The 20,931-nt window shown below is 31.7% G+C and overlaps 3 protein-coding genes and 1 long non-coding RNA gene across 4 annotated transcripts; 2 read left to right on the top strand and 2 right to left on the bottom strand.

Moving 5' to 3' along the window:
* Positions 1-6,375: 6,375 nt before the first annotated feature.
* On the top strand, positions 6,376-9,212 carry LOC130512558 (uncharacterized). Its single transcript, XR_008946108.1, has 2 exons — positions 6,376-6,984; positions 7,090-9,212. It is a non-coding gene; the product is annotated as an uncharacterized LOC130512558 (long non-coding RNA).
* Positions 9,213-10,477: 1,265 nt separating this feature from the next.
* Positions 10,478-12,099, bottom strand: LOC108857738 (probable inactive purple acid phosphatase 29). The gene is made up of 3 exons (XM_018631749.2): positions 11,726-12,099; positions 11,259-11,653; positions 10,478-11,053 (listed from the first exon to the last, which is right to left on the bottom strand). Exons 1-3 carry the CDS (start codon positions 12,021-12,023, stop codon positions 10,577-10,579), a joined length of 1,170 nt encoding a protein of 389 aa, XP_018487251.1. The 5' UTR covers positions 12,024-12,099; the 3' UTR covers positions 10,478-10,576.
* Positions 12,100-17,730: 5,631 nt separating this feature from the next.
* On the top strand, positions 17,731-19,018 carry LOC108859304 (uncharacterized). The gene is made up of 2 exons (XM_018633192.2): positions 17,731-17,931; positions 18,654-19,018. The coding sequence occupies exons 1-2, from the start codon at positions 17,788-17,790 to the stop codon at positions 18,813-18,815; spliced, it is 306 nt and encodes a 101-aa protein (XP_018488694.1). The 5' UTR covers positions 17,731-17,787; the 3' UTR covers positions 18,816-19,018.
* A 1,002-nt stretch (positions 19,019-20,020) lies between these two features.
* Positions 20,021-20,931, bottom strand: LOC108861346 (uncharacterized). The gene is made up of 2 exons (XM_018635186.2): positions 20,697-20,931; positions 20,021-20,595 (listed from the first exon to the last, which is right to left on the bottom strand). Exons 1-2 carry the CDS (start codon positions 20,854-20,856, stop codon positions 20,171-20,173), a joined length of 585 nt encoding a protein of 194 aa, XP_018490688.1. The 5' UTR covers positions 20,857-20,931; the 3' UTR covers positions 20,021-20,170.

The raw sequence follows: 20,931 nt of genomic DNA on the forward strand, positions 1-20,931 counted from the left end.
AGTGAGGAACAGAAGATGAAGAAGACGGTACGAAGAAGAAGACGAAGGTGGATGTACGGCTGGATAGGTTAGTTAGTAAGTAGGTTTAATTTTGGTTTAGGTCTTTGGTTTAGTAATTTTCTATCTAGTTAGATTTACTTTTTAGTTTGTAAATCATATTTTTTAAACCAATTAATTATAAATAAATTTAAATAATAAAGAAATTTTAAATATATAAATAAATTTAAATAAATAATTATATTTTTAATTTCTAAATAATTAAATAAAAATAATAAATAAATAAATTTAATGTAAATAATAACGAAATTAAACATCATTAAAAAATATATAATTGCATACAAAAAGTGCTATAATATATTACAATACGATAGCAGTACAAAAAGCCGCTATCAAATGTCCCTGATCTACCATCACGAGCGATGATACAACATTTCGTAAACTGCTATCATATTGTTAAATAACGTTTTTCGTCCGCTAATAAAACTCATTTTTCTCATAGTACTATGAGATGGGTATGGGTTTGGTTGAAGCGAGCAGACATACCATCCAAAAAAGGCATAGCCGTGGTACAATAAAAAGAGCCTGGAAGAAGAGCCAACGTAACGCAAAGAACATGGGAAAATATGGACTATGATCACGCCATTCTATTGATTCCTATGGTTTTCTTTGGAATAATAAGTCGAATATATATATATATAGATTGTGTACAACCAAGAGTAGTAGTTTCTGACTGGTTTTCTTATTGATACTTATTTTGTTGCATTTTCTTCAGGCTTATTTCCTAACCTCCCTAAACGTAAGTGTATTCCACTATAATTCTTTCCTCTATTCAGAAACCAGATACAACACAAAGATCAATTAACAAATTAACTTTAGAGAGATTAAGATCACATGAAGAGGACAATTATTTACTTTATCTTTGGAGAGGCTGGTGATTAGTTGTTGATGCTCTTCAGTAGTAAGTGACTAAATGTGTCCTTTAGGTACATCGTGGCAGCTGCAGCTTCATCATGCCCACCTTTCCATGTCAATCCTTGAGTTATGTGCATACAAAGCGTTACAACTTTAGAAATTTAGTATCAGAAACGAAAGAAAGTAGAGGATATATAATGTCTACATACATGTCACGAAGCAGACAGCCTTTGCCAATTTTGATATCCACATCATCATTTTCCTTCTCGAGATATTGGTATTAGACTATCAACCTTACAAAGTACACCTAGGAGAGTTCATCTCCATATATATAGTGTATGAGATAGGTTAGGAACGCTTGGAAGCTGGATGGATGGATGAGGAGCTCATTTATTGCTATGAATGCCATCAATAAAGTCGCTAACAGTCAGTAAACCGGATCATCAAAGGAGAGTCGGATAGCCATAAATTCAGAGCACACCGTGACACATCAAAACCGGAGACGGAAAACATCGACCCGGCAGCGAGCCTAGACTGGAACCTTGGGAGCCGCTAGCACTGATACTCGCTTGCATCATGGTATCCTAAAACATAATTTGATTCATAGCAAAAACAAAAAATCAGGAGGAGAATCTAAGGTGAAAACAATATCGGGAACATGAGGATAACCACGATAAGATTCAATACAGACTGCACGGACCTGGTGGACATGATTACAAACCCGGAAGAGTGGCCAGCATTCGCGACAGAGATCGGGATATTCCGGAGTCTCCAAGACGATTTTGAGGATGTGAGACTATCTCATATTCCCCGAAACATGAATGGACGGACAGATGTCTCTAGCAAAAGAAGCAAGAAAGAGAGGTTACATCTTTTCCCATATAGATCAGATCCGGTCAGATGGAGGGGCTCCTCGGAGACTCGGCTCGTCGGACCACCATTTGATCTAATGAAGATGGGCAGTTGACAAAAAAAAAAAGACTCTCCGTCGAGGATGGGAACATGCGATTTCGTTTTTTTTTTCTGGAGCTCATTAGGGTTACATAGGCATCATTATTATCTCGGGCCGAAACGAATCACACGACAACTTCCTAAGCCAAGCCCAATCACAGAGCTAAGAAGCCCAATACGCAGAACTTAATGAAACGGAACATTTAGGCGAGCGTGGACACGTGTTGGTTGGAGAACACTCGACTTTCACTGCTGGACGCTGACGTGGCAAACTGTAAGAGAAGAAACATTTTTTATATAAATAGATTTGACCCCGGTAAGAAGCTGAGTGAGCTCCGCCACTTCGCAAATGGTTAAAACATGAGATAATTGGAATCCTTAACCATAAAATCGAGCATAATTAGACTTGTACCCCATTAATCTCATAATCAATTTTGTGACAATTTTACCCCTATCGAGAAACTAGGCATGTAAACTATACATGTAATCATATCCGTTTTTGTGTCTGTTTGTATCAGTCTATATTATAGCTTGTGTTTATAGATATAAATCTTTATTTGCTAACAAAATATCATTCAATGAAGAGAAGAAAGAAATCGAAAGAAAAAGAAAGAGAGAATAAACATGAAGAAAAAGAAAAATCAAAGATTTAAATATGAAGAAGAAGAGAAATCAAAGATAAAGATGAACTCAACAAATTTATGCCAATCCAGACCATCACCACCAAATAAAAATCAATTTCATTTTGTTTTCCCAACAGTCCACAAATAATTTTTGTATACTTTGCATTTCTCTCGTAAAGTTTATTTTCTATTTGCAATATTTTATGTTATAAGTTTTATTTTATTTTTTATTTTGATAGTCATAGTTCTAAGATTATTGATATAAGATTTGTTATCTGATATATTATTTTATAAATCGTTGTTATATGGTAAATGGTTTGATATCTGACACATATTTTGTTACCTGCAACCCTAAAGCAGCCGAATCAGATTTTTTTCCAACTTTTTTCTTTAATTTTCTTGGTGATTTGAGTCATTTAACCTTGTTTTTTTCGTTAATGAAGACAAATTTTGATAGATTCATGATGAAATTGTCGATTTCGAACTTTAAAAACCCAGATTTTTTGTGTTTTTTTTTGAATAAGGCATAAACGCCATGGAATTTGACCGTGAAATGCTTAAACACCAAGTAATTAGATGAAATTGCCGCATTTAAAAACCTAATATGCTATATTTCATTATACCCAAGTTTCCCAGAAAAAATACATTCAAAAATCCTACAGGACACAACACTAAAAACAATTTGTGGTGTAAAAATAAGGTTGGCGTGAAAACTAAAGTGATCTATCTTCTGATTCACGAATCTGAACATGCCTTTGTTGTTCTGACACTGTTGTTTGCCCAACCTACGAAATCTGCAAGTGTATCTTTGGTTGTTAGGGAGATCACCGAAAAACATGTCAAAGCTGAGAACATTAAAGTCTAAACCAAACATAAATTATATTTATTAGATCTATTATATCCATCAATTACCAACTCTATAATTTGAGCTCGAATTGGGTATATTACCCTAAATCACCCTTAATACATAGCATACCACTTTAATTAGCAACATTATGTTCTTATAAAATGCATATGTTAGTATTTTTCTCTAAAATAAAGAAAGCAAACCCATACCTGTTATATTCCCGCATCCCAAATTTCTTTCTCACAGGAAATAAGTGTGGGAAAGGCGAGTTAACCCCGTAAAGTTGTGTTTGGTCTTTTGTAAATAATAACATGATGCTTCATGTTAGCCTAAGTTCTTTTTTTTCGGGCAAAATGTTAGCCTAAGTTTGTTTTTGTATTTTTTTTAACGCTGATTTATTATGATATTACAATTATTAGGAAGATTACATAGACGATTCGACAACCGACAATACTACCTGTTTTATGAAGATCTATGTCTGACTGCATCATCTGAGCCGTCCTACGAAAATCCATCTCTGACCATATTTATTTGCACCATGTTTAAAATCCCTTGTAATCTTTTTTTCCCATAATATGCATAGTTACCTAATAAATCGCACTCTTTCCAGAGCTTTTAAACTTTAACCATTAAACTACGATAGTTCCACGAGTTTGTTTTTGTATTTAGTTTACAAAAAAAAAAGTATGTTTGTACACGATGTACAGTCTTCACAATTGTTCAGCATAGCCGGACTTAGAAATAATCAAAGACCCATATCCAAAAGATTACAATATTTTTAAAAAAGAAATTATAATATACAAAAAACTGTACAAACGTAAGAAAAACTATAAACAAAAGTTAAGTTTCTATAATTCTGATAAAATGAAAATAGTTTAAAATTCCTATATAATCTTATGTAATCTTTTATATCTTACATAACTTGTTTTATATACATTTTGCAACCAAAAAAAAATTACAACAAATCATATATATATTCTCACAAATTAATATATAATAAATATACTATTAATTGAAGTCTTAGTACAGGTTGAAGTTTCATTAGAATATTTCCTTGTTCTAAAACGCGCCGCCTAGGGCCGCAAAATCGCCGGAAAATCGTGATGCGGCCATCAAGCGTGGCGAATAGGAGTGATTCGGTGAAACAATCGGAATCCCAAAAAAATCTTAAGTTTTGACCCGTTTTCGCTTATAAATCGTTTGGTATACGTAAGTTTCTAAGGGGGGGGGGGGTTATTGGGAGATAAATTTGCATAGAGTTTGTGAATTTTAAGAATTGATAGATTTTAAAAATTATGTGGATTGTGAAAATTGTATATACATTGACTTATAAAATTTGATCATAACTTCCTTAGATTGATATAGATTTTCATCAATTTGGCTTACCAAAAGAGTTTTCATTAAAGAGATGTACTTGGCTTATATATATATATATATATATACAAAGAGTAATAAAGAAATAATAAAATTAATAATTTTTTTAAAAATTGAATTATATGTTTTAAATTCGAAATTATTATAAAAGTTAGATTTTTTTTTCATTTAAAAAAATCTTTTTGCAATTTGAAAATAATTTTCAAACTATTTTCAGATTTTTTATTTTCAGATTTTTAATATTTATAGATTTAATTATATATTCAAAAATGATAAAACAACATAATAATTATTATATGTTGAAACTGTAAAGGTATAGTTTCGAAATATATGTTTTTAAATTTGAACTTTTTATATAATTTTTTTTCATTTTTCAATTTCTTTATTTTTTTGAAATTAGAAAAATATTTTAAAAAGTTTTTAACTTTATTACATTTTTATAATATATATATTAAGTTGTGATTTGTATTATGTTAAAATTGCTTTGTATTATTTCATTATTCTATTTTGTGTGTTTTTGTATGTGAGTGTATTTTATTGCATAGATTTCAAAAATCTTATGGGTATAGTTGATATTCTCAAAGTTGAGTCTTATGAGTAAAAACAAAGAAAATTTACATCCCAATAACAATAGATTTCAATAGAATGTTAAAATCAATAAAAACTAAACTTTTCCAATAACCAAAGATTTTGAGTGGAATTTAAAAATCATCACCCCAATAACAATGGATTCTATTCAGATTTTAAAAATTCATAAACCAATAACAATAGAATCTCAAAATTTAATAACTCTTCTTAAATTCTTCTACCAATAACCCCCTAAGAAATTGATTGGAAACAGGAGAAAAAATGGCGGAAAATGATGTAAAACTCATCATATTTGAAGAGCCGTCGCGATGAACTGCAAAAAACCCTAAAATCAGAAAGAGGAAGACGACCTTGAAATGACGAAATTACCCCTCATTAACTCAAAAACTCGAAATCATGCAAAAAAGCATTTACCATTGCTCGAACCCGGGTTGTTCAAGCATTTAATGGGAGGGAATCCCGCTAGGCCATGCCATCTTTATTGTATTCTTTTACAAATGTAAATATATAAACAAAATAAATCGGCGTTTAATCCCCGCAAAATCTCCGATTTTTTTCATTCGGCGCTAGGCGCAACCCAAGCGTACGAGGTACGCCTAGCGAGTTTCTGAACAGGGGAATATTTTAAGACCATGTGGTGAGATCCGGCTCTTATTCATCGAACATTTATTGCAAGCTTCATAGCAAATATTTTATCTATAGTCTGCTTTTTTTAAATTTTGACTATCGTTTCTCCCTCCACATGCTTCATGACTTGTCGAACTTCTTATATGTGGCACGGCAATAAAGAAGTATGATCATAGTCAGTTTTTTTTATCGATAACTTAACTTGCATGTTATTCACTTTCATTTCGTGTTCGGTTACCTTTGCGAACAAACTTATTGCTGTTGGTCCATTTTGATTATGAGCATTAATGAATACGAACATTCAATAAGCGTAGAACATTAATGAAAAGTTGAAAACGAAATAACAAAACAAGACCGTGATACAAAGTTAATGTGTTAAAGCTGACGTTAATGCCTTCTTAACTTTTAAAAGTGATGATGATCAAGCAAGGTAACTTAACTATATGCCTAACTAAAGCCAAACTAAACCAAAAATCTGAAACGCAATTTTACTATTTGGTTTCCGTTTCTACAAACCCCAGATTATCATAATCAGATGAAACATAACCACATATAGTCTAGTCATAAGCGACAAACACCCGATCCCCTTGGAGAACTGTTCCAAAGAACCTGAGCATCAATAATAGAGAGATGCTCATCATCAAGTCTCTTCCATGTCCTGATCGATTTTACATCTCCCCAGCTTCCTGTACCCTTCTTGTTCAAATCAGCAACCACAACTCTCGTCCTCCTCTCCCACCCAGCTTTACCATACGCATGGTATCCAAACCCACCACCATAGCATAGATTCACACCTTTGAGTTCACCGCAAAAGTCGTTGACATGGTCATGACCCACAAACACTGATTTTACATCACCTCTAGCTACCAATGTTGTGAAGAACCCTGAGTTTGTGGTAGCCGAGCCTGTAGCTTCTTGTCTCACTCCTTTTGTGGCGCTCTTTGTGTCGAAGTTATCAAACTCCGGTAATGGAATGTGGAAGTAAGCTAGTCCTGGAGCTGTACCTTGTTGAGGATTAGGCTCTTCATTGTATTCCCTCTGTGATCATCATCAATATTAATGGTAATAAAATTAAAAATTAATATTAATAAAACTATATATCATATATTGCCATGTCATCAGCACATTCTCATTCTCTCTAATTCCGTTGAACTCCTCTTGAACCAGACCATAACTATCTAGCTCTTCATCTCCTTCTTTCTCAATCTCAACGTACAAATCCTTTAAGCCTTCTTGACATTATATTGAAACCTCTTCATCTTCCCTCCCTCTCTCCATCCTCACTACATAGGCGATGGCTACACTCAAAATCCAAAGTTTCTTCACAGACGATGACAATAATTCTAGCCATAGCGTCCAATCTTGGTTAGTTGTCGCTTCTCCATTGTAGGTAACTTAATAATAGCTTTTCTATTCAGTAGTTTTTTTTTTGATTCAATAGTTTCCAAATTAAATGGGGCTGATCTACTTGGCTAGAGGGTGAGGCATGTGCCCCATACCAATCTTGTATTTTTTTTTTGTTTAACATCATTTTGTGCATGTAAATGAGTAAATCTAGCATGTTTGGTCAAAATCGATTAACGGTGCCACACACATCACATTTGGACATACTTTTCTCCCATCTTTTGTTTTGTTTTTTAGTGTCAAATTTAATACATCTACTTACTCTTTGTTCTCATATTTTAACTTATATATCATTTATTGTTCTATTAAATTTGTTATATCCGTCTAATTTGTTCAGTTTTGCTGTGTAAATATCAATCTTGAATTTCAAATTTCTTATTTTATATCCCTTTGTTTGTAAAAGTTAATATTTTCTACTTGATGCATATTAAAAATATATTAAAATTTAATAATAAACATATTATCTTGTGATTAACTAATAGTAGTTCAATACTTTTTTTCTTCAGATTTTACAATTTATCACTATTTTTCTGTCGACATAAACATTTAATAAACATGTAAAATATAATTAGTTAAAATTTTGAAAATGTAAAATATATATCTTAAAAATATATTTTAAACATTATCTAACGGAAATATAATTTAGTTAGTAAAATATTTATTGAAAACATATTATTATTTGAAAATAATATAATAAAACTGAAAAAAATATTTAAATAAATTATATATATACACTGTGCCCCATACCAAATATTTTTCTAGATCCGCCCCTGAATCTAACCACCACTTGCGCTTCTGTTTATATCTGAAATTGCTTAGAACCCTTAGGGCGATGTATTCAATTTAGCATTTCATGTGATTTGATTTTTAATAGAGTTTTAGATGATTTTAATAAGTTGCAGAGATTTAGGTGATTTTTGTTAAACTACTCTAGAATATCACCTAAAACAATGTGATTTGAGTTTTATTTTTTTAACTAAGAAACTCCACCCAAACACCCTAAGGGGGTGTTATTGGTTTATGTATTTTAATGGATTTGAAAATACAAGTTAAATCTAGTGTTATTGGTTATGTGATTTTAGAATCTATATTCAAATTCATTGTTATTGGTTCTATGATTTTAAAATCTATATTCAAATCCACTATTATTGGTTTTATGATTTCAAAAATAGATTTTAAAATCAGATGTTATTCAATAATAATGATTTGTATAAGGATTTGATTTTAAAATTGGATTTGGATGGTTTCATTAGTGATTTTAAAGTTAAAAATACAAAGGAGCAAATATTGAGTTGACCTTTGATATTTTGATGGATATGTATTATTGGTTTTCCACTCACAAAGCACTCACACTTTTGAAAGTTTTCTTCTTTTTTTTTTTTGAAAATTTCCAATAGTCCAATTTCTATATTTTCTTGACGTAAGTTTTCTTCTTTTTTTTTGAAAATTTCCAATAGTCCAATTCCTAACGTAAGTATATATAATCTCTCTATTATACGTTAGACAACCAACACAATTAAAAAAACACTTTAAAACCCTAAAGAGCATCAATGGAAGAATCACAACAAGAAAGTGAAAAAAGTTCTTATGTTCAATGGAATCCTCAAGAAAACAGAACTTTGATAAATCTACTTTTAGATTGTGTTGCTGCAGGTTTACTTGATAGAAATGGTCTATTCAGCAAATTCACAGTAGAGAGAAGAATCCTATCTATTCTCAATCGAATGCATGGGAGCTCCAAAGTTACAAATATGTGGACAGATTTTATGTTATCATGATATACAAAATGCTTTTACACATATTATAGTTTTTATATTTATTTTATTATTAAAACTGAAGTTACTGCAAATCCATTTGACAGATTTATGATAATCCAGTTATTTTGATTTTGAAATCTATATCATTGATTCTGAAATTTACTTATTTGATTTTAAAATCAATGGATTTATCAAAATTTGTAAATCCAACAAAGAATCCTAAATTCATTAAAATACTACAACCAATAATCCCCACTAAAATCACATCAAAACTTTAAAATCCCACAAATTAAAATATTTTCAATAACAGTGGATTTCAGAGTACTTTACAAAATGTCAAGTTCAATAACAGTGAATTTTAAATGAGTTCTTAAAATTCATGTTTGAATAACAGTGGATTTGTCATTTTAATACAAATCACTTGAAACTCTCACTTGAATACACCCCCCCCCTTACTGATTGATCTTTGCTTCTTGATGTCGATGTGCATAACAGAGAGAGATTTCCGTTTGTGGGCACTGTCTGGATGTGTTAAGTAAACTTTGATATCAAATACACAAATCTCAGGCTCAAATAGTCACAATCATCGGGTTTAATTAGTGTATATTCAGGCGAATTGGTTTGCATAAAGTGGCCAAGTGTGAGAATGAGCAGCAAGAACTTCTACGGTTACCACAAACACTTTTCGATACAAAGATGCCAGGTGGTCATACAGTTTTGCAACCTTTCGCAGATGACGTCTCAAATTAAAAGATATAAGTTGAGGTAAGTTAAGCACCACTGCTGGTAACCAGAGGCAGATCTACAACTTGATTTAATTGGGGGCACATAATATTTTCACTATATTTTATAATTCAACAGTGGGCACTGTTATTGATTAAGCTTAATTACTCAAAGAAATTGAAAAATTAGATGGGGCGCGTGGTCCCGTACGACCCTTACTAAATCCGCCACTGCTGGTAACAAAGTCAATCAAGTGATTAATGCCAAACTAACTTGACAATGTTCTAAGTGGTATGCTTCTCTATGGAAACTGTTCTTTGTTCTACGTACTGCTGAGAGGACTCAGTGTTGGAATGTGAGTCAATTATTCTTGCGCATGCAGTGGAGATCGATGGCTGGTAGATTGACAAGAGGTATGCGATGACTACAGTTTATAAACTCAAAATACATGAATTAAAACATAATCCACATATTTCATATAAAAAGAAAATATTTTCTTAGCAGATATTGATTTTCTGTGTCTATATAGCAATTTGGTCTATATATAAAAAGTAATTTATAGAAAGAAACCCGGACGTAGTCCGAGAAAGTCTCTAATTTAAGTGATAAATGATTATCAAGCAAGGTAACTTAAGTCGTATGTCTAATTAAGCGGAACCAACAACCCAAAGTTAATCTGAAACACAGCTTTATTATAAGTGCGGATTATTTGGTTTCCGTTTCTATTTGGTTTCCGTTTCTATAACCAAATGAAACAAAACCACATATATTCATAAACGAGAAACACTCGATCGGCTTGGTGAATTGGTCCAAAGCACCTGTGCATCAATTACAGAGAGATGCTCATCATCAAGCCTCTTCCATGTCCTGATCGATTTCACATCTCCCCAGCTCCCTGTACCATTCTTGTTCAAATCAGCAACCACAACTCTCGCCCTCCTCTCCCACCCAGCTTTACCATACGCATGGTATCCAATCCCACCCCCATAGCATAGATTCACACCTTTGAGTTCACCGCAAAAGTCGTTGATATGGTCATGACCCACAAACACTGATTTTACATCTCCTCTAGCTACCAACGTCGTGAAGAACCCTGAGTTTTTGGTAGCTGAGCCTGTAGCTTCTTGTCTCACTCCTGTTGTGGCGTTCTTTGTGTCAAAGTTTTTAAACTCCGGTAGTGGAATGTGGAAGTAAGCTAGTCCTGGAGCTGTACCTTGTTGAGGATTAGGCTCTTCATTGTATTCCCTCTGTTGATCATCATCAATATCAAGACTCATCGTTTGTTAAGTTAGATGGTGCTTTTAATCTAAAACTAATTGGTAATAAATATATTGACCTGTCTTTTATATATTACTTAAGATTTCTTTCAACTTCTGATATAAGACAATTTCATAATAGTTTGAAATTTTTTTTTAAAAAAAAACAAGATTGATTGTTCGTTGATGAGGTTACCTGGAGACGTTTCGAAGTCTGGTTATACCAGAGCTGCTGAGAAGTTTTGATCCAATCATAACCTTTTATGGAAGGGACACTAGAGTGATCTCCACTATCTAGAAAATAGAGATTGAGAAGAGATTTTTCCTGTAAACTCGACTCAGCAACTCCATGTATTTCGAGATTATAATTGCCAAACCCATCAATGTGAAAAGCCTCAGGAGGATTCACTTGAGACAGAGTGTTGGGAAGCATCACTATATAAATCATGAGTTCTTGTCGGGACAACGTAGATTCTTGATCATGGTTTCCCAAAACAGCAACCCAAGGGATCTTAGAAGCAATCGCTGGAGCAAAAGCAGCATCCATGGATTTCACAGCGTCTTTAACATCAGACCCAAATATATTATCACCTGAGAACGTATACAAATCCCAAAAACAATTAATATATATATATAGGGTTTTGTCAAAAGTGGAATTTTTACCGGTGAAGACGATGAGGTCAGGTTTCTCGGCGGCAATGACTCGCGACATGAAGGCGATGGTGTTGAGGTCGGAGCAGCTAAACCAGTACTGGATAAGAGAAACATCGCTACACCAAGTACTCTTGCCGTTTGCGTAGTGCATATCCGCCACTTGCAGTATCTTGAATTGGCCGTTCAGGCCGAAACTGAGTTTCCGACCTTGTGCTGATGCTGGAACCGGAGCAAAACAGAGACCAACCAAAGACACGGAGAGGAGAAAGAAGTCAAACACGCTTGTTTTTGTTTTGTTGTCCGCCATTGTTATGGCTCCAATAAAGGCGAGAAGGTGGACTTGATTTTAGTCTCATAGCATAAATATATAAACAATTTTGTGTAGGAAGGGACCATGAAAACGAAAAACATACATGTTTACCTCTTTTTCTGTAACACAAAACATACATGTGCTACCTGTTCAGGTTCTTTTTTTTATCAAAAAAGAAAAAAGAAAAGAATAAAAAAGAACGTGATTGACTTAATTGTCGTTGTGTTACAGAAAGAACGTGTAACACAAAAAGAACGTGTAACATCGTTATCTCCTAAATATTACTCTAATCCATTGAGTGGTATATTAATTAATTTAAAAAAGCATCTGTGACAGCATCAGTCTAGCATATTCGGAATTATGGGATGGGAGGCCATAGAGGCAGTCTCGCGTTTTCTTGTACTGGATTTCACTTTCGCCTCACATTTCTTTTTTTGAAATCACATTTCTTTTGATTTGCGATTTTTCAAATTTGTGCTTTTAAAATGCAAATTGGAATGATATCGCTTTTTCATTATTGTTTTCTTTGCTTCTTTGCTTTCCGGAAATATAAAACGAACAACAAAGGACTATCGTTAAAAAAAAAAAAAAAAAAAAAAAAAAAAAAAAGGAAGGACTATCGTTTTGTGGAGGGAGGAGAATTACGTCTCAAACGTGCTTATATACATAAATATTCCTGAGTCATAGGTTATCTCAAAATTGACCACACAACTACCAGTCACAAATTTAGATATGTACTCAAAATAATAATAAAGAAATGTATAAGCAATTGCGTGTGTGAAGAAGGCAAAATAATTGACCACACAACTACCAATCACAAATTTAGCTATGTACTCAAAATAATGATAAATAAATTTATAAGCAATCAGTGGTGATACAGACCAATTATTTGATGGGAGCACATAGCTAATATATATATTATATAATATTAAATTTATTTATTTAAAATAAATAATAATATATTTAAAACTTATTATAAAATATTAATCACTAAAAATAACTAAAACTGCAAGAAAATAATAATTTTTAATTCTATTCAGTTCAGAAAAAGATTTTATAAAATAAATTATAATTATTTTTTTACAAATGTTACTAATCACAATGACTACTGTTACACTTAAAATTAATTTGAATATATATAAAAAGTAGTCTTCTAGTTTATACATATATAAAATAGTAAATATAACTAAACTCTAAAATATTAAATAAAAATAAAAGAATTAATTAGCTTTTATTATTTATTAGCAATTGCTAATGTCTACTATTATTAAAATGTGCTAAAACTGAAATATAAATTTTAATATAAACTATACAAGAAAGAACGATGAAAAAAACAGATAAAGAAAGGCAAATATATGCTAATAGAAAAACATATATATACTATTAAAGCAGAATCTCCATTGGAAATTTGAGTTATTTACAATGGTATGTCATTGCTATTTAATTTCAATGCTCTATTTTTTATTTAACTAATCAAAAGAATATTCCCAAGAAATATTTTTAGAAACCATTTTGCACCCCTATTAATGTTGCCTAACAAATATTGAGTCATTAATGCAACATAATTTTTGTAATCATGTATCCCTTTATGATTCTTATTAACTTTTCATTTTGTGTATTAAATGTTTTACCAAAATATTTTCATAACTATATATATTGTCCAAATTTTTTTGTGTTTTCTATAAAATTTTAATAATGCACATTGAAAATACTTGTTTGACCGTGCATTATTTATCCTAAATATTTATACATCACTCTACTTTCTATAATCCAATCTTAACAAATTGTACAAATCTATTTTTGAGAATCTATATTATTAAAATATATATAAAACTATAAATTAATTTCATTTCTACTTATTGTATTATGGATTATATACATCTCAATAACTGATATCTATTTACTGAAATAATAAAAAATTAGATTTTACATCAATATATTAAATTGAATTTCATATATATTGGTCACTGATTGGTTCAATCAATTAGTTTGAGGTTTAAGGAGAGGTTTTTTCCAGTTTTATCTGGTAATAGATAACTCATAAACTCCAAACATGTTTACATATCAGATCACTGGATTTAGCGGTTCGACTATTGGTCTGGAGCGGATATAAAATCGCTATTTAAATGCAAGAATATTTTAAACAGAAAAATTCATTTCAAATTAACAAAACAGGAGAACATTGTTAATGATATTTTTATCAAAAGTATCCCGCGTTTTCAAAACGCGGATCAAAATCTAGTTAACAATAAAACAAAAGGTAGGAAAAATCTCATTAATAATACAGTACTATAATAGCTATGAAGACAAATCACTACAAAAAAAGAGGTGTTTAACATCATTTATTTTATATTTTGGCATTACTTATAAATGATGTAAAATTTTTTTGCATCACTTAAATAAATGACTCTGAAAGTGGTGATGCAAATAATTTACATCAATTTAATAGTAAATGATGTAAAAATAATAAATATTTACATCAATTATTATAAGTGATATTATTAGGTATCAGTTGCAAAAAATGATATTAACAACTACATCAGTTTTTTAAATGATGTTAATATTAACATCAATTAAAGTAATTGATTCAAATTATTTATATCATTTATTATTAATCGAATAAAAATTAATATTATTTTAAAATGATTTCGTAATTATATAATTTATAATTATTAATTAAGAATAGTATTATCATTTGTACAATACATACATTTTCGCCAATATATAAACTATAAAGAGAATATTTTTATAACATTAACATTTTTATTTTTTATTTTGAAAATATAATCTTACAAGTTAAAAAGTAAGAGAAAAAAAATTTCAATGCTTAAACAAAATTTGCCATAAAAGTTAAAATATTGAGATCCTTCTTCTTGATTTCTTCTTGTTCATTGTAGAACTCTCAATCAATCAATATCCTTCCGACTTCTATTCTTCCTCCATTTTTGAATCAACGTCATCTCCATCAATACTTTTTAGATGTCCCTCCTAGTAACAAAGATACTTAAACCATTAACAGAAATTTCTAAAAACTTGTAATCTTCTAAAAATGTGAACCAAGAGAGAAGAAAAAATACCTCTAAGAAATTTCAATCAGATTTGGATGAGTAGAAAATTCCAGTTGTTGTTTGAAGTTCTTCATAAGAAGAAACACATACAATGACTTTAAACTGATAAAGAAATTGAAAGAAACAAAGATGAAGATGAGGATTTTGAGAGGAGAGAAAAGCGTATGCAGAGGTGAATCAGTAATATAATAACATGATCTAACTAGATTAAAGCCACGAACATTATAAAGCCACAAGTATAGGAGAATCAGTTATACTATTTCTCGTATTCTCTTTTTTTTTTCTCTATTAGTTGATGCTATTTTTTTTTTAATTAATTTGTTAACGTTTTATGGGATTGTAGTAGTGGTTCCATTTTTCTAGGGACTGTAACTGATCACTTAGAGAATTCTACTATAGAAAAAAATATAGATGTTAATAAATAGCTTACTTATTTTATCGATCTAAACTAATTTTATTATATCAGATATTTTAATTGATGCAAATTAAGAGAAAATTACATTATTTCTATTAAAGTTACTTATATAATTTTTGTTAGCATCAGTCTTTTATTGATTTAAATTATATATCAGTTTAATAAGTGATGTTAAACAAAATAATAAATGTATCAATTGTTGAATTGATATAAATCTATATAACGATATCAGTTTTGTTAAAATGATACAAATTCATGTAAATTGTATCATTTTATTTGAATTGATGCTAAATTAATTAATAAAAACATCAGTTGTTCTAATTGATTCAAAATTATATATATTTGTGTCATTTCTTAATAAGTAATTTAAAATAGTATCACTTATTTTTGTGATACTATTTAAGTGATACAATTCACTGATTTTTTTGTAGTGAATACTGAAAAAGTAGACGTGCCAAACAACATTAATTGTACAGCACGAGATGAGAGTAAAACCAGGCGGAAAAAAACAAGAGCAAAGCAATGGCTTCTAGCTCTGAAAGAGCGACGACGTAAAGAAAAAGAGCTCGACGTAACCGGGGACAGCTTCACTAATTATTCTACGAAAATCATTAGTTAACTGGGTAACTAAGTTGTATTTATAAAGTAGTCGGGGCAGAACCGGTCCTAGGAATTTAAATAATCTATCTTATTAAAACAGAAACATTACGTTGGACCTAACATTTATTTTGTAAGTTTTTAAATTAAATACACATTTAAACTTTATAGTTAAACCTACATTAAATCACTAATGTTCCTTTCTTTATACTACTATCCATGTTTCCAAACAATATACTTATTTCTTTATACTACTATCAATGTTTCCAAACAATATATTTTTATACTACTATCAATGTTTCCAAACAATACAATAATTAATCTTAGTTATTTTATATATATCATTTTCTCTTTAAAATTTTGTAGAAACGTTATAATTTCATAAATTGCAAAATAATAAACTTTAAAATTTGGATTATAAGATTACAAATTATGAAACTATTATAATTTAAATCCAATTAGATTACATATCGGTTATCCATCAGTTCAATCGGTTAGTCTCGGGTTTTAGTGATTTTTTTTAATATGTATATTTTAAAAACCTAAATTGAATTGTCAGATCTCCGGATTAACCGGTATAATCACAATCGGGTTGAATTTAAAAACACTGATTTAAATGCAAAAATATTTTAAATACACTCTTTAAAAATTACCAAAATATTTGTTAAATTATTAGTGAAATTTTTCATCGTAAAATATTCCACTAAAACAGAAACATTATGTGGGACCTAACATTTATTTTGTAAGTTTTTAAATTAAATACACATTTATACTTTATAGTTAAACCTACATTAAATCACTAATGTTCCTTTCTTTATACTACTATCCATGTTTCCAAACAATATACTTATTTCTTTATACTACTATCAATGTTTCCAAACAATATATTTTTATACTACTATTAATGTTTTCAAACAATACAATAATTAATCTTAGTTATTTTATATATATCATTTTCTCTTTAAAATTTTGTAGAAACGTTATAATTTCATAAATTGCAAAATAATAAACTTTAAAATTTGGATTATAAGATTACAAATTATGAAACTATTACAATTTAAATCCAATTAGATTACATATCGGTTATCCATCAGTTCAATCGGTTAGTCTCGGGTTTTAGTGATTTTTTTAATATGTATATTTTAAAAACCTAAATTGAATTGTCAGATTTCCGGATTAACCGGTATAATCACAATCGGGTTGAATTTAAAAACAGTGTATTTAAATGCAAAAATATTTTAAATACACACTCTTTAAAAATTACCAAAATATTTGTTAAATTATTAGTGAAATTTTTCATCGTAAAATATTCCGCGCTTCCAAAGCGCGGGTCAAAATCTAGTTTATAGATTAATAGGTTTATATTAAGTGGCAATCACTTTCGAAAGGTTGAAGAGGTATATTGGTGAGTTTATAAAATCAATAGTATATCGTATAATAATGTTCCTAGAAGCATGCCTATAATATTTAAGGAAAGTTCCATAATAACCCAAAGATACGTAATGGACCAAATGGGCGTTCGCTTAAAATAACAGGTCGAACCTTATGTGTGTGAAAGAGATGGGCCGATATTATTAAATGGGCCGAGTCATTGCGTGTTATAGCTAATACGCCGAGTTTTGATAAAGTGGACTTTTCCTTTTCCCCGTTTTTTGTTGTTTTCTGAGAGAGAATAAAAATAATGTTGCAGTTTCCGACGTTGATGAGCCAGTTTCCGTCATCGACGAAGACGATCCCGGCGTCGCATTTGCTACCTATACAGTGGCCCCAGCCTCAGAACGAAGAGATTCTTCTCGCCATGGAAGAAGCTGAGTTCGAAGAAAAGGTAATCTCTCTTTATTTCCTCTCTACTCTTTCTCGATTCGAACTTCGAATGATAGGAAGCAAAATTTTCAATTGTCCGTTCTATATGAACACAAGTGATAATCTTGATTGATAACTTACGGTTCCTTTTAATCCCTGATGGATTTGTACCCCGTATAGGCTTTCATTTCGTGTGGTGGTTTAGTTTTGCTAGTTAGTTTTTGATGATAACCTGAGCATAAAGGTTCAATCTTTGTATTTGATGAATGTTGTTTTTTGTTGGTAACTATAAACGAGTTTGATTTAGGCAGATCATTTTCTTATCTACTTCACAGTGACTATTTTTCGATCTTTCTTCTTTTGGAACTTACTCTGTTTTGGTGCTATGTTTGAGTATAGCAAACGTTTTGATATTCAGTTGATGCCAATGTTGAGCTGTGTAATTCTTTAGTGGTGGTATCTTTCAAAGATGAGAAGTATGAGTAAATTCTTCATCTTGAGTAGTGTAGACTCCATGGATATTTTTTTCAAACACTATTTTACTAGAAGATAGACTACCTGTGTCTCCGTTTCATCTGAGTTTTTGGTGTTTCCTCTAATTGTATGTACGTATATTTGGATTTGTCTGATTATAAACGTGGAAGGTGAAAAGGGAGAGTGATCAAATCAGACTAATTGTTCCATTTCAGTTTTATTATTGGGAATGTTAAGATAAGTTCTTGATTAAATTCTTGTTTGGTGCAGTGCAACGAGATAAGAAAGATGAGTCCTAGCTTACCCGTAATTGGAAAACCAGTCGTTGACAACCATCAAGAAGAAGACGATAATGAAGCAGATGATGATGATGATGATGCAGACAATGCAGAGGAATCAGATGGTGAAGAATTCGAGCAAGAGACTGGTTGAATGATCTCTCCATATATAAAAAAAAGTTTATTGATGACATTAGCTTGATTTTTGAGGATACTTGTCTAAACCTTCTCGTGTCAAAACGACTGTGATTCCGAGTTTGGAAGCTCGTCTTCCCTAACAAGTTGCAACGGTTTGGGTTGGGTTTGTATGTGTAATGACTATCAGATTTCATGGTCTATTCTCTTGATGATGACATCTTTCCAAATCTAACCGGTCTAGTGCTGTGGAAAAACCAGTGTGTCCAAAATTATGAAATTTTAAGGAACGAATATTAGCTGTAAATATGAATGAATATCATATATATATACATATATGTTATTTTTGTTGACTGAACTGTTTTTGTCTTTTGTGACTTTGAATTTAAAATGTTGAAAAAAGGAGCTGAATATTTTGTGTAATGTGTCTGCTGGTTGATTTTTCAACAAAATATGTTGAAACTAATTAAAGCAGAAAAGGGAGATGTGTGGAACTGCTACTACTCCAAAAGTCATTCTCTAATAATCATTGAACAACAACCCCTAATATATTTTCTTTTGTGGTGTTCCGAAGTTATGAAGGACGGGACAAGTTTCTCACCAACTTCTACGTTCTCTAGTCTTCATTCTGTCCCATTCACACGTTGCGGGGATTTTGGAAGTCCACTAAAAACACGCAGTTAATCTACCTACTCATGATAGGTTCTTTTTCATATGTCCCGATTAGTTTAACAGACTTGGACAGTATTAGTATTTAACTCTCTTTTAATGTTCTCAACAGACGCCCGTGTGATCAAAAGATCATATTTCCTTCTCTAGTCCTGATGAGACGAGTAAAAAGAAACCGAATATTAAAAATTCAGAGAACAAACAAAAATTTAACTTCAACAAAACAAACAAAAGTATTACTTCTATCATTATCAAAGAGGCCAAAACCAAAACACAAGTTGCTCAAAAAAAAAAAAAACACAAAACGGCTTGTATGTGCCGACGGCTGACACGTGTTACAAACGAATCCACTGGCCTACACGCGTCTAACATCCCTGACACAGACAACAAATACCGTCTCTCAGTATTCGCCACGTATCACGTATATAAAAAAAGAACGTCGTACGTGCCAACACGTGGTAACGGCAACTCTTAACGGTTAGTAACGGTCCCGGACGAATATTCCATCTCGTTCACCGTCTAAACTAACTTCTCCGGTGGTCAAGTCTCTGAAGGTAAATGGAAAGGAAACATTTGATTCTTCTCTTCGCAACACAATCACATCGTATACAACTAAAAATTTAAGTCCCGATTTTCCTTCTTTTTTTGTTTGTATTTATATTTGTTTTATTCATCTTCGTCATCGTCGTACATTTCAAATATTCGTCAATGCCGGATGAGCCTAGAGTCTCTATTATGTCCACGGCACGCATAGCAATACGAATCTCCGGATCTGTGAACGTATCTTCTACCAAGATCCGTGGGAGGAGGCAGACAATACCGAGACTGTAAATATCTCCCGTACGCCAACGACGACGGCGAGTTTGGCGGGGAAGGCGTAACGGAGAACGGCGATTTCGGAGATCGATCGCTGCTCGAAGACGACGGAGATCCTCCCTGTCTATTCCCTCTCGGAGGCGATAGAACAGCTCGGATCTTGGCTCCGGAGACGACGCGATCGTACTCCTCCACGATGCTCGCTAGTTCCTCGTCAGATTTGACGGAGATTAGAGTCTCGAGATCGCCGTTTGGTAATTGACACCGTAGATCAACGGAGAATCCGCAGAATTCGAATAGTTTCTTCATTAGCTCTGGAGAATGAATAATAACAAAAAATCAAAATCTCAATTTCGTGATGATTGATTACAAGGAGAGGATTGAAGTGGTAAAAAAAACGAGAGTAGAGACGGACCTTCGAAAGAGATGGAACGATGGACGGAGAGGACTCTGGTGTGACCTCCGACGTAACGGAGCTTCCCATCTGTAGAACGAGGGAGGATTCTGCCGCCGTAACTGCATAGAAATTTAAGACTGCTTCCACTGTTCTTCTCGTTTACATCAACGGCCACCATTGTTTGCAGGATTTGTGAGAGAAGATGGAATATTTTTTTTTGTTTAGTTGGTTTTCTTTGGTGTCTTAAACCGAG

Source organism: Raphanus sativus, chromosome 5 (genome assembly GCF_000801105.2).
Source record: "Raphanus sativus cultivar WK10039 chromosome 5, ASM80110v3, whole genome shotgun sequence".
Lineage (NCBI taxonomy): Eukaryota > Viridiplantae > Streptophyta > Magnoliopsida > Brassicales > Brassicaceae > Raphanus > Raphanus sativus.

What these genes read in the sequence shown, in the direction of transcription:
- LOC108857738 (XM_018631749.2), bottom strand. Translation starts at nt 12,023, where the DNA reads ATGGCGGACAACAAAACAAAAACAAGCGTGTTTGACTTCTTTCTCCTC. An exon ending in TGACCTCATCGTCTTCACCG is followed by an intron (nt 11,654 to 11,725) that starts GTAAAAATTCCA and finishes ATACGTTCTCAG; the next exon opens with GTGATAATATATTTGGGTCT. An exon ending in AGACTTCGAAACGTCTCCAG is followed by an intron (nt 11,054 to 11,258) that starts GTAACCTCATCA and finishes GATGATCAACAG; the next exon opens with AGGGAATACAATGAAGAGCC.
- LOC108859304 (XM_018633192.2), top strand. Translation starts at nt 17,788, where the DNA reads ATGTTGCAGTTTCCGACGTTGATGAGCCAGTTTCCGTCATCGACGAAG. An exon ending in AAGCTGAGTTCGAAGAAAAG is followed by an intron (nt 17,932 to 18,653) that starts GTAATCTCTCTT and finishes TGTTTGGTGCAG; the next exon opens with TGCAACGAGATAAGAAAGAT.
- LOC108861346 (XM_018635186.2), bottom strand. Translation starts at nt 20,856, where the DNA reads ATGGTGGCCGTTGATGTAAACGAGAAGAACAGTGGAAGCAGTCTTAAA. An exon ending in TCGTTCCATCTCTTTCGAAG is followed by an intron (nt 20,596 to 20,696) that starts GTCCGTCTCTAC and finishes TTCATTCTCCAG; the next exon opens with AGCTAATGAAGAAACTATTC.